Source organism: Balaenoptera ricei, chromosome 10, assembly GCF_028023285.1.
Source record: "Balaenoptera ricei isolate mBalRic1 chromosome 10, mBalRic1.hap2, whole genome shotgun sequence".
In the NCBI taxonomy this organism is placed as follows: Eukaryota; Metazoa; Chordata; class Mammalia; order Artiodactyla; family Balaenopteridae; genus Balaenoptera; species Balaenoptera ricei.
Genome location: NC_082648.1, coordinates 16,133,139 through 16,147,967, shown reverse-complemented (window position 1 = coordinate 16,147,967; position 14,829 = coordinate 16,133,139). Strand labels below are relative to the sequence as shown.

The 14,829-nt window shown below is 34.4% G+C and overlaps 1 protein-coding gene across 1 annotated transcript in view; it reads right to left on the bottom strand.

Moving 5' to 3' along the window:
- Window positions 1-8,972: 8,972 nt before the first annotated feature.
- AEBP2 (AE binding protein 2) overlaps window positions 8,973-14,829 on the bottom strand; it is a 58,785-nt gene continuing 52,928 nt past the window's right edge. The window contains exons 7-9 of the mRNA XM_059935404.1: window positions 14,499-14,612; window positions 12,135-12,161; window positions 8,973-11,559 (exon numbers count right to left, since the gene is read on the bottom strand). Coding sequence (XP_059791387.1) covers window positions 11,514-11,559; window positions 12,135-12,161; window positions 14,499-14,612 — 187 coding nt within the window. The 3' untranslated portion in view covers window positions 8,973-11,513. The remainder of the gene's footprint in view (window positions 11,560-12,134; window positions 12,162-14,498; window positions 14,613-14,829) is intronic.

The window sequence follows — 14,829 nt, the reverse complement described above, 5'->3', positions numbered from 1 at the left end:
TACTATTGATGTTTAAGATAAATTTTGAATGAACTGCTGACAATTCTGAGTTACATTTAAAAAGGGAATTAGATATTTTGGGTGATTTAGGGGAGAACATATAGAGAAAAGGAAGAAATACAACGAAACTTAAATAAGCCCTCAACTTCTACAAAGAATGACAGTTATGATACTTACTACAATCTTTTAAAGGTTTTATACCAGTACTAAAAATACACAAAGATAACCAATTAAGCCCTCTTATGAAATTCAAGAAGACATAAGCTGGGAGTGACGTCAGCATCATGGCGGCATGAGACACTCCCTTTCAATCTACATCCAGGAAAACATCCGTAACAACAGAGGTTCCTCTGCTCATTAAACCAGAACACCAGAGAATTCCATACGTCTGTACATCTAAAGGTGAGTGGACTACATCCCCCAGAGGAGGTGCCTATGATTTTAGCTCCCCTGGCTGCAGCAGCTGAGCCCAGGAGAACACAAGTAGCAGGAGGGGAGGCAGTGCACGAGATTCCAGTGTCCTACCTACAGCAGTGCCTGCGGTCAGGGTGAAACTGGCAGCAGTGGCACAGGGGCCTGCGACCCCAAACCTACGGCTACAGAGGCACCTGTGAGTCTGCCCCCTACCCCCCCATTGCCCACAGCAGTGTCACCCAATAACCCCATGATGATGAAGCAGAGGCACCCAGGATCCTGGCTTTCCCCCACCTGCCCCTGTGGTGGCATAGCCCACGACCCAGGCAACCCTGGGCGTGGCAGAGGTGCCTGCCCTCCCAGTGCCTCAGGCAGCAACAGTAGTGGCAGCAGCAGCAGCAAGGCACCAGTGACTCAGGAGGCACGAGCAGCAACAAGGAGGGCACCAGGCGACACCCCCAGCAGAGGCAGTGCAGGGTGGAAAGTGTTGATTCTCAAACATAACCAGAGGTGGTTCAGGTAAGAGAAACCAAAAACTTGTGCTACAGCACCACCTATTGGAAAACAAAAGAAAAGGCCTCTAACTACTAACCTGCTGAATTGTTAGAATCAAGTAAAAAAAGCTTTACCTAAAGAAAAGTATTCACTACTTCAAATGCACCAGCAGAGGAAAAATTCATCAAGCACCATGAAAAAACCATGGTAACATGGTATCACAAAAAGAAAATGATAATTCTCCAAATACCAAACTTAAAATCACAGAATACTGCAATCTAACTGACAGAGAATTCAGACTGGCTGTCGTGAAGAAACACAATGAGCTACAAGAAAGTTCAGAAAGGCATTTCAAAGAGCTCAGGAATAAAATTAATGAACAGAAAGAATACTTTATCAAACAAATTGAAACTGTAAAAAAAGAAACTTCTGGAACCGTAGAAAGCATTGGAAATAAAGCAGGTGGTATGGAAGAGAGAATTCTCTTCAAGTGAGCTTGAAGACAGAAATCTAGAAATGACATAGGTAGAAAAGGAAAGAATAAGATCTAAAAAAAGAAGAAGAAATTCTACAAGAACTATCAGGCTCTACTAGGAAGAGCAACATAAGAATAATGGGTATCCCAGAAGAGAGGGAGAAGGGAAAACAGTTTATTTAAAGAAATAATAGCTGAGAACTTCCCAAACCTGGAGAATGAACTGGATGTATAAGTCCATGAAGCTAACAGAACACCTAATTACCTCAATACAAAAAGACCTTCTCTCAGATACATCATATTAAAACTGTCAAAAGTCAGTGGCAAAGGAAGAATTTTAAAGACAGCCAAGGGAAAAAAAAGAGCAACCTACAAAGGAACCCCCATTAGACTACCAGCAGATTTCTCAGTAGAAACACTACAGGACAGAGCGAGTGGAATGACATACTCAAAATACTGAAAGATAAAAACTGTGAGCCAAGAATACCCTGCCCAGCAAAGTTATCCTTAGATATGAAGTAGAAATAAAGGCTTTTCTAGACAAACAAAAGCTGAGGGAGTTCATGACCACTAGGCCTGCCTTACCAGAAATGGTGAAAGGACAACTTCCTTCTGAAGTGAAAAGGCAAAAGTACACAGAACTTTTGAGTAAGGTGATAGACAGAATTAGAAAACTGTAACTCAGTATTAGAATAGGTTGTTAAACACTTAATTACAACGTAAAGGTTAAAGGGGAAAAAGCAGTAAAAATAACTAAAGCGACTTCAATTTGGTAACCAACTTACAACAGAAAAAGGGATAATTTGGGACCACAGAAACACTGCTGAAGAGGAAAAGGACAGAAGTCATATAGGCAAATGAAGAGGCTATCAGCAGGAAAAGAACCACTTTATGAGAAATTTATACAAACCTCATGGTAACCATACAATATAATTCTAGATCACAGACATGAAAAATAACAAAAGAGGAAACTAAGAAAAACATCATAGAAAACCACCAAACTAAAATGGCAGACAGAAATAGACACAAAATAAAAGAAACAATGGAGATACACAGCAACTAGAAAATAAACGATAAAATGGCAGTAATACGTCCTTATTTATCAACTATCACCCTAAATATAAATGGACTGAATTCATCAATCAAAAAGACACAGGGTGTGGGAATTCCCTGGCGGTCCAGTGGTTAGGACTCGGTGCTTTCACTGCCATGGCCCAGGTTCAATCCCTGGTTGGAGAACTAAGATCCCACAAGCTGTACGGCTGGGCCAAACAAACAAACAAAAAACAAAAGAAGACACAGGGCGGTTGGACAGATTAGAAAAACAAGACCCAACTATATGTTGCCTCTGGGAGACAAAGCTCTAAAGACAAACATAGGCTCAAAGTAAAAGAATGAAAAATGACACTCCAAGCAAACGGCAGACAAAAGAAGAGTAGGTGTAGCCATACTCATATCAGACAAAATAGACTTCATGCCAAAATAGAAAAAGGTAATGAGAGACAAAGACGGACACTCTATAATGATAAAGGGGAAAATTCATCAAGAAGGTATAAAAGTTAATAATATATACACACATAACATAGGAACACCAAAATACATAAGGCAATTATTAACATAGCTAAAGGGAGAAATTGACAGCAACACAATAACAGTAAGGGACTTTAACACCCCACTTACATCAATGGACAGATCATCCAGACACGATGTCAACAAGGGAACAGTGGCCTTAAGTGAAACATTACATCAGATGGACTTAATAGATAAAGAACACTCCATCCAAATGCAGCAGGATACACGTTCTTCTCAAGAGCACGTGGAACATTCTCAAGCATAGACCAAATTGTGGAACACAAAACAAGTCTCAGTAACTTAAATAAAACTCAACTCAGATCAAGCATCTTTTCCAACCACAATGGTATGAAACTAGAAATGAAAAAGAAAAAAGCTGGAAAATTCACAAATATGTGGAGACTTGACAACATGCTACTGAACAATTATTGGGTCAACAAATAAAGAAATCTTTTTATACCTGAAGACGAATGAAAATGCAAATACAACATACCAAATCTATGGGATGCAGCAAAAGTGGTATTAAGAGGGAAGTTCACAGCAACACAGGCCTACCTCAAGAAACAAGAAAAATCTCAAATAAATAGTCAAACCTTACACCTAAAGAAACTAGAAAAAGAGCAAAATCCAAAGTCAGCACAAGGAAGGAAATAATAAAGATCAGAGCAGAAATAAATGAAAGAGACTAAAAAATAGGAAATATCAATAAAACTAAGCTTTTTTTAAAAAAAAAACAAAATTGACAAACCTTTAGCTAGACTGGCTAAGAAGTCTCTGATAAATAAAATACGAAACAAAAAGGAGAAATTACAACGGATACCATAGAAATACAACAGATTATAATACTACGAAAATTATATGCCAACAAATTGGGCAATCTAGAAGAAATAACATAAATACTTAGAATCATGTAACCTTTTAAGACTGAATCATGAAGAAACAGAAAACCTGAATAGACCAATCACTAGGAGAGAGATTGAAACAGTAATCAAATACCTCCCAAAAAACAAAAGTCTAGGACCAGATGGCTTCACAGGTAAATTCCACCAAACATTCAAAGAAAAGCTAATACCTATCCTTCTCAAACTCTTCCAAAAAACTGAAGAGGAGGGAATGCTTCTAAACTCATTTTACAAAGCCAACACAAGGACAATACAAAAAAAGAAAATTACAGGCAATATCCTGATGAACATAGATGCAAAAGTACTCAACAAATATTAGCAAACCAAATACAACAATAATTAAAATGATCAAACACCATGATCAAGTAGGATTTATTCCAGGGATGCAGGGTGGTTCCACATCTGCAAATCAATATGATACGTCATAGCAACCAAATGAAAGATAAAAATCATATGATCATCTCAATAGATGTAGAAAAATATTGGTGTTTGACAAGATTCAATACTGATGTATAATAAAAACTTTCAATAAAATGGGTATAGCAGGAACATACCTCATCATAACAAGGGCCATTTATGACAAACCCATGGCTAACATCATACTCAACAGTGAAACGCTGAAAGCTATCCCTCTAAGATCAGGAACAAGACAAGGATGCTTACTCTAGCCACTCTTACTCAACATAGTACTGGAAGTCCTAGCTAGAGCGATTAGGGAAGAAAAAGAAAAAAAAGGCATCCAAGTTGGAAAGGAAGAAGTAAAACTGCCACTTTGTAGATGACATGATGTATATACATAGAAAACTCTAAAGACCCCACCAAAAAACTATTAAAAATAATAAATACAGGGACTTCCCTGGTGGCACAGTGATTGGGAATCCGCCTGCCAGTGCAGGGGACACGGGTTCGAGCCCTGGTCCAGGAAGATCCCACATGCCACGGAGCAACTAGGCCCGTGAGCCACAACTACTGAGCCTGCGCATCTAGAGCCCGTGCTCCGCAACAAGAGAAGCCACCGTAATGAGAAGCCCACGAACCACAACGAAGAGTAGCCCCCGCTCACCACAACTAGAGAAAGTCCACGTGCAGCGACGAAGACCCAGTGCAGCCAAAAATAAATTAATTAAAAGAAACTTTTTTAAATACAGTAAAGTTGCAGCATGCAAAATCAATATACAAAGAACTGTTGTGTTTCCATATGCTAACAACAAACTAGCAGAGAGAGAAATTAAGAAAACAATCCCATTTACAATTACAACAAAAAGAATAAAATACCTAGGAATGTATTGAACCAAGGAGGTGAAAGATCTGTGTACTGAAAACTCTAAGACATTGTTGAATGAAACTGAAGAACACACAAAGAAATGGAAAGACATTCTGTGCTCATGAACTGGAATTAACATTGATAAAATGTTCATATTACCTAAAGCAACCTACAGATTCAACCCAATCCCTATCAAAATCATATGAGTTTTCACAGAAATGAAACAAAAACTCCTAAAGCTTATACAGAACCACAAAACCCCAAATAACCAAAGCAACCCTGAAATAAAATACAAATCAGAAGCTGGAGGTATCACACTCCCTGATTTCAAGTTATACCGCAAAGCTATGGTAATCAAAAGAACATGGTATTGACAGAAAAACAGACACACAGACCAATGAAACAGAATTCAGAGCCCAGAAATAAATCCACACGTACATGAACAATTAATGTATGAAAAAGGAGCAAAGTACATGCAACAGAGAAATGATAGTCTCTTCAATAAATGGCGCCAGGAAAACTGGAGAGCCACATACAAAAGAATGAAACTAGACCACTATCTTACACCATACACAAAATGAATTGGACTTAAATATAAGACCTGAAACCATAAAAAACACATAGAAGAACACAGACAGTACACTCTTTGACGCAGGTCTTAGCAATATTTTTTTTGGATCTGGCTACTCAGGCAAGGGAACAAAAGCAAAAATAAACAAATGGGACTACGTCAAACTAAAGGGCTTCTGCACAGCAAAGGAAACCATCAACAAAATGAAAAGACAACCTACCAATAGGAGAAAAAAAATTGCAAATCATATATCCAATAAGGGATTAATATCCAAAACATATAAGGAACTCATACAACAACAAAAAGCAAACAACATGATTTAAAAACAGGCAGAACAGCTGAATATACATTTTCCTAAAAATACATACAGATACCAGCAGGTACATGAAAAGACGCTCAGCATCATTAATTACTAAGGAAAGGCAAATCAAAACCACAATGAGGTATCCCATCACTCTGGTTAGAATGGCTGTTATCAGAAAGACAAGAAATAACAAGTGTTGGAGAGCATATGGAGAAAAGGGAACCCTTGGACACTGTTGGTGGGAATGCAAAATGGTGCAGCCACTATGGAAAACTATGCAGATTCCTCAAAAATTTAAAAAATTAAATTACCATATAATCCAGCTATCCCACTCGTGGGTATTTATCCGAAGAATATGAAAACACTCATTCAGAAAGATATATGCACCCCTATATTCATAGCAGCATCATCTACAATATCCTAGACATGGAACCAACCTAAGTGCCCACTGAAAGATGAATAGATAAAGAAGATGTGGTGTGTGTGCATGTGTGTATATATATATGCACACATACACACACACACACACGAAATGGAATACTCCTCAGTCATTAAAAAAAAAAGATGAAATCTTGCCATTTGCAACAATCCGTTAAGGAACTTGAGGGTATTATGTGAAGATAAGTCAGATGGAGAAAAGCAAATACTGTAAGATTTCACTCATATGTGGAATATAAAAATAAATGAAGAAAACCAAACAAACACACAGATACAGAGAGACAGCAGTGGTTACTAGAAGGGAAGGGGGAGTGTGTGGGAGAATAAAATGGGCCAAGAGAGTCAACTGGTATGGTGATGGACAGATGGAAACTAAACTTCTGATGGTGAGAACACTGCAGTGTACACAGAAGTCAACATATAATGTTATAAACCAACGTTACCTCAAGTTTTAAAAAAGAAGACATGAGCTGGGAATCTTCTGACCTACTCTTACGCAACGCTCAATGATGTTTATGCTAAACTACTTAAACTGGGCCCAGCTATCAAGAGTAAATGCTCACAATGCTCACCTTTTACAATCTATTATTCTTCCCTAGCTACACACTCACCCCAAAAAACTTTACTTCTCTAAAAGGAAAAATCCCTCAAACATGTAATAATCTTATATGAGACTTATTAGTCATCCAAATATAAATGAATTTCTGAAATGGTTTTAACAGGAACATATAAATCCTTGGCAATTTCATAATAAATTTGTAAGATTTATAAAATTTAACTTTTCCGTTAGCAGAATCTTATAAATACTGAAGAGGGAAAAAAGGTCCTTTGGGTGACAATGCTGTGAGATGAAAACAATAAGATAAAGTAATCAAATACTGGGTAACTCCTTTAAAATAGTGTTGTTACTTCAAAACATGTTATTCATATCATAAATATAACTGAGGTCTTAATTATTTTAAAAATGGGCTCTACAAATATGTGTGTGTGTGTGTGTATATGAATCACTTTGCTGTACACCAGAAACTAACACAACATTGTAAATCAACTATACTTCAATTAAAAAGGGAGAGGGGCCTCTACAAAAACATGATTGAGGACATTTTTAACAAAATTAAACAAACTAAAACTACTTACATTACAACTGAGTTATGTAAAAATATAACATCAATAATTCTTTCCATTGAGAATGTTCAGACAAACTGAAATATAGTTCCCTTTATAAGTTCATATATAAAGTTAAATATTATCACAGAGTGTGGTTTAAGCCAGGTTGTTTCAACCAGTACTCTCCAAAATACCTTTCTTTAACAAGTATTCACCTACAATACTCATTCAACAAATATTTCAGAGACTAATTTTGTACCATGCATCATGCTAGGGACTAGCTATGGCAGAAACACTGAAAACAAATTTGTAGTGGTATTACAACGCACATTTATTTCCTCTCTCACGCTGTGAAAAGCTGTTTGGTATAGCAGAAAGATTACTGACCTAGAAAAATATATGGGTTGCAATTCCTGCTCTGGTTACAAGTCCTTTTTAATTTTCAGAGTAATAGAACCATGTGTTATATACCAGGCAAATCTGATTCAGAGAATGAACTGGACTATGTAAACATTTTTAAAAAAATTTTAATTTAAAATAATACATCATTTTGTCACATTCTTTAAGGCTACTGAAGCTCATACCATTAGAAACGACAAAATACTCTAACCCTTAAAATAAAAATCCTTAGACCTTATTTATATTAAAGCTATAGTGTTGGAATTGCAAAACATTCTCCACTAGGTCAGATTCTTTAATAATTAAAAAAGAAAAATATGTAAGACGTTTTCTTTAAAAATCTTACCTTTTAAGAAATACTTTATACATTTTTAGAATAGAAAAATATTTTTCATTGAAACCCAAAAAAGTGCCACTTCTCTCAAAAAAAAAAAAAAAAAACAAACCCCCAAGACATTCAAATGACATATATGATTCAACTTCCTTTTTAATAAAGACTATATATATAAGCATCTCTTTGTAGGTCTGCAACCCTAGGCCTTGTTATACAGATATCAGTTTTTCAAATTGAGAATCTACCTAAACTAAGAATTTCTCTTTGTCTTTTAGAGAACTTATGCAGAGGTATTAAAGACTTAAAAAGAAAGAAATAGTTGTAACCATATAAAAAGCCCCCCCATCAACTATTTTAAAGACTTCAACCATATTTTCCCATTTTTATATTTTATTCAAATAGCTAACACTTTTATTAACCATACAGTATTAAAAAAAAGAATTCAAACATCCAACAATAAAAGAGGTCTTAAATAACTGTGGCAAATTCTATCCTTTTAAGAGTACTTGCATATTTAAAACACTTTATTAAGGTGTGAAAGGGAAAAAAGTTTCACAAAGGTTTACTGACGTGATTATCAATGCTTTCAAGTGAGAGTAAAACAAATCTTAAAATACGCATTGAGAGTCAATTACTGTCCATCTTAATTTCCTTTCATCTGAAATTCAGAGGTAATGTGTGTCCACTTTAGGGAAGATTTATATATGAAAAAGTAAGTTTATTAGAAAAATAAACAACTTTAAATTTTACAGTATTTTCCACTTCCAAGATTCTTTCAGATAGAGCAGATGTGCCGTATGATTTAAACATGATCTGATTTACAAAATCTCATTTAGTCCTATTTAGTAAAACAAAACAAAATACAAAAACAAACGGCGAAATGTTAGTAACTATTAAGAACTCCAATGTAAAAGTTAAAAAAAAACCCCATCATTTGTTGCATGTACCTAATATGGCAATATTTACTCTGATGTATATTAAACAGCTCACTGAAATTTAATGTGCTTATTACCAAGATAATACTATCATATTAAAATATAAGTTGTGCGGTCGAGCTTTATTTTTCAGAAAAACTTATCAACTATAACCAGGGATTGGTAAATTTTTCCTTAAAAGGTGAGACAGTAAGTATTTTAAGTTTGCAGGCAATAAAGTGTCACTACTCAGCTCTGCCACAACAGGGAGAAAGCAGTCACAAGTAAATGAATGGGTATGCCTGTGAGCTGCAGTTTTGCCTGCTGCTGAAAAGACAGTGGATTTTGAATAAGAGACTAATTATTTCAGGTGCCATATTACCAATATGTCATATATTGGGGGGCAGGGGGGGCCACAGGGGTAGGAAGAATAATATAGATGGATAGCTATCACTAAATGAACACTATAAAATAAAAATTTCCACACTTGTTTCCCAATCATAATTGCATGTGTGTATATATGTATACATACAAGTTATAAAACTATTTCATTTTGATTCAATATTCTTTTTGGTGTGTAAGTAGTATCAGAACAAAGTCAGATAAGCAGCAGAGTATCTTGAGTGACTGAGTACTCAGAGGCTAATCAATAACCATGAAATTTGGTTTGGATATCTTAGTATTTCTACACAATGGGAAAACTAATCTATTCGCTGTGCCCCTGAAGAAAATAGATGTATATTTTAGATGTTTTAAAATTTAATTGAATTGTTACAATTTTGAAACTAAATGTGATTTGCTTTGTTTTATTAGAAAAAATACTCAGGCAAGGTCTACAATCATCGGTCAATTAAGAATGACTTACAAGAACATGAGGCAATAAAATAAAAATACAGGTACAAACTATATATCTGAAACACTTCTATTTGGCAATTTTATAACAAATCAAAATTTAAAAAGAACAAAGGAGATTGCAGATTACTTCGTAGATACAGAATAAAGCAACTGATGAAGTGCTTAAGCAAAAGAAAACAAAAAAATAGTAAGAAAACACACTGCTTTTCTTCTTTTTAAAAATAAAATCACATTTGCTACAAGTCATATGAATAATACCCTTATTAAACAACCATTCCAGAATGTCTTATAGAAGCAGTGCTTTTATTTGCACTTCATTTAATTTTATATGACTCACTTCATGTATATAGCTCTTTACCCCATTGTTAACGAATAAAGTCTCCCATAATTTTTATTATTTTTTTTAAATTTTTTAAAGTAAATGAGAAATGACTTATATATCATGGAACCTTTCCCATTTTGGAACCAAAAGGCTTATTAATTCTATATTTTTGTCTATTCTTTCTTTAAAAAATTTTAGTGTAAAAACTGCTGGTTTTTATATCACTGTAGTAAAGTGAAAACTCCTTAATCAGGAGTATTTTCTGCAGTTTGACTGCATATAACCACATACTTTACAATATGTCCTTCCAACAGTAAGGAAATAATTGATTTCACGGTCACTGTCAGAAATGAGTGCCATAATTCTATTATGGGTATAGGTCCTCCCCCAAAGACTTTCTGGAAGGATGTTCAATGTGTTTTGTTCTTACAGATATTAACAGTAGTACACAGTCCCTTAAGTCTGCAAAAGACATTTATTGTTAAAGAAGGTGCTTTATTAACAATTCCTCTGGCAGCACTAGTGAATTACAATATCCTTCAATATTATCTCTACTCATAATATATACATTTAACTTTTCATGCCTCTAGAAAAACATCTACAGTACATTTCATAATATAAAAATATATTACAAATCTGCTGAATTATTTACAAGCAATGTTCTATTATCTCTATGCAACATTTGTTTGATACAATACTAACAAGTTACACATATTTCCATTTCTGTAAGTTAAAAAAAAAATCCATATGGCTTCTTGCTTACCAAGCAAGAAAGTGATTTTATTTTCCTTTTCAAAACCAACTTTGGTGCATAAAGGATTCAGTTTGAAGATACTTTAAAAAAAAAATACAGTTTTTCTTATGTTAAGAAAAAACAACTCATAAACCAAATGCTTTCCTCAGAAAAAAAAAAATTAGAGGCTTATATAGGTTAAAATGAAAATATGAGGATTATTCAAATAATTTGAAATAAAGGTTTTTCAAAAACCGTTAACAGATTAGTTATATAGGTAAATATTAACATACTGTACTCCATGAGAAAACCCTAGTCCTGAAAGGGGAGCCACCAGACATACTGCAACACTCTTTAACAGAAATTTTCAGCCCTAATTCGATAGACGAATTTTTAGTTGATTGCAAATGTCGTTCACTGTTTGCTTAAATACAAATTGAACACTTTTCTTATCAGAGTTCTGCAAAAGAACACAAATGGCAACCAATCACATCTATTTATCATAGTTGAAAGGTAAATTATCTTTTGATAATTTTCATTGTCTAAATATTTCCTTACATGACTTCAAATCAATAGACACTGTCAAGACAAATATCCTTACAGTGCTTTTGGTATTTTTAAGGGCACATGTTGTAATTGGTTTTCTTTTCAATATAAACTACTGTAATCACTAAAGGGTTTTTAAAAAAAAAAAAAAAAAGAAAAAAAAAAAAAGGCAGCTTAAAGCAGCAAGCATGCAAAGCCTTTAAGAAGCTGTTCTACTAAGTTGCCAGAAGAGTGTTTGCTCAGTCTCCCACAGTACCATTCCATGAAAATGTGGATATACAGTAATATATTAATATATTCCACAGAAGAGCCTACTTCATTCACAGAATGTTTACACTAAGCATAAATATTATTCTAAATACTGGATTTAAGGAAAAAAGAAGGAAGGGGGTTGACTCTAATGTGCAACTTTTACTAAACCCATTGTCAGTGACTAAGACTGCAGGTGTCCCCGCTTGTTTGCTTTTTATGTATTTATTTATTTTTTACCTCTTCAACCTCTTCTGCGGCATTGTTCTAGAAAAAGAGAAAAAGGAGTATTCTTTTATTCAATTGAATGAAAAACACATTAAGTGCTTCAAAAATACAAATATGTATAAGAAATAGGCAATGTGATGATCACTGATCACCATGAAAATTTATTTCCAAAGCATTCACATGATGGATATAAATTTAGTTACATAATATATGTAGCTTGTTAAGAAATCCTTTTTATGTAGCCTGATAATGTGTTTCTAAAAAAGAATCTCATGTTTAACACATACATTTTAACCATACTTTAAAACTAATGTTTAAACCTCAAATAAATATGTCCTTTTTACTCTCATTTTGAAGTTAATATATTTTTGGAAGGTTTGTCATGCTTTCATTTTGAGATGTGCATAAGCTGTAAGTTATTTCTCCTGAAACAAATTAGAATAATTGCTTTTTCCCCTCTTAATTTCACAAGTTTTCCCAGTCAAAATCCAGGCATTGCTAAGATGTTACACCATGGCAAATGTAGTGGGTTCTAGGACTCTGTACCACTTTAGAGTAGACTTGATTCTAATTTCCACAATAGTAGAAGCATGAAAGTTCAGACTCAAGATTAAATGTTAAGATGGGGTGGAGGGTGGATTACAGCTAAAGAAAATTAACACCACAGAAGCACCAAATATATCTTAAGAACATCTTCATTACTCCAGAAATCAGTAATAATTGCAGAATTATACCCTGAAAACAGGTGATGCAAGTCCTATGTACTTCTGGACATCAGTTCTGAGCTTGAATGATTTTTATTTGTCACTTTCACCAAAATATCTTAATTGCTTCCTATATAGCATAAGAACAGCAAAAATAAGCTGATTCTGTGAAAAAGGAAGACCCTTAGAGAGTGGGAAGTAGAATGCAGGGCAGACACACAGAAGTTAGTCTCAATCTTATAATTAAGATTCATGCCCCTTTGTCAACTCACTGCTTAAGGCATGTTTACTACCAGTCTTGGCTCTCCCCAAATACCACTCTTTTCGAATGCAAATTTTAATCACTCCCTTCAAAGAATAAGCAGAAATAAACCCTAAATAAGGTGCTAATAAAGAATATTCAATTATTTTTCTTTATAAAGAGAAAGGTAAATCATAACTCTCATATTTTTGGTAGTGAATGTCCCTCAATCTTTTCCTTTAAGGTCATTTCACTATTCTCTCTGCTAGTTAATTTCTTGCTAACCTAGCTCATCCCACAAAAAACAAGTTTTCATTATATTAAGGACCTTCACCAAAAGATGCTTTAAAAGTTTGGAAGAGTCTCAATGTTTCCACACACAGCAAGGCCCATTATGTGAGAATTTCATTCTCAGAAGATGTTTCACATTCCAAAAAGTTGAGTCATGGCATGAACAAAACCTTCAAAGTATTTAATTGTTTCAAAATTTGGCATAAGACATAGTACCTTTACAATAGCTGAAATTCACATTTGAGATTATCAATTATTATGTCATCTTACTCTTACCCAACCTATTGCTATATAAAATATATACTAAACTAGAATTCCTTTTTAAAATATATAAAGTTCACTCATTAAGAGTGCCTTTTAAACATTTTCACCACTTTTTTAATCACCCTAGTATATGTCATGTGGATAGAGGCAGTATGGAGTTCAGCCACATCCTAGTTGTGTAACCTCTTGCCTCAGATTTAAGCTACTTAACCTCTTGCCTCAGATTTCCAATCTGTAAAACAGACATAGGAACACCTACTTCACAGGACTGCTGTGAGGATGAAGTATATGTAAAGCACCTAGCACAGTGACTCAGCACATAGCCAGAAATGTTGGTCTCTTCTCCTTCCCCCCCTATACCTTCATATGCACAGCACACTAAAACAAAGGTCAGATCAGAAAATTGTTAGAAACGTGAACACTCCGAGCTACCTCTTAAATAAAAACACAGTAATATTTAAAATGCTCTTTTGAAAAGTTTGGCGAGAGTACAAGTTTAAGAACTTCAACCATTAATGGTATTAAGGGCACATGCGATATATTCCCAGGTCAACACGTCTGATATTATAAAAAAGAATTACCTACTTAAACAAAAGGAACTTATTTTCAAAATACTATGTATATCACAATTTAAGCTACTTAAGGTAAATTTGGAATTAACCTGGCATATAAACTTTACCAAAATATTACCCTTCTAGTCTACAATTTATAAATCGTTGTGATGTAATTTCCATACATGAAACTCCAGAAAAGCAAGATATGCTTGATACTGAAATTCAGTACTTAAAAATTAAGTCCTAACTTTATATCCAAAATTTAAGAAGATTTAAGATTACAATTCAAAAAAATAAAACATCAAAGCAAGAATTAAATTACCTGTATATGTTTGGGTCCAAAAGCAAGGCAGTATCTTTGGGTAGCTTTGATAAATGAACTACTTTAGTTTTTAACTGATGTCGTTCACTTTCATTCACCCACACGTCAGGCAGACTATGAATTAAAAAAACAAGTCATATATAAAATAACATTAATTTTAAATTTACCCTTCACATTACCCAGCTTTTTCTGCTAGTCTGACTGAGGCACCTAGGTTAACGAGCTTCTCAGATGCCAAGGAAACTCAGTGATCTAAGTAGTGGGATGTAGAGTCCCAGCTGAAAAACGGCAAGGTGAAATTTTAGGCATAAATCTGGAAATGAATTATGAA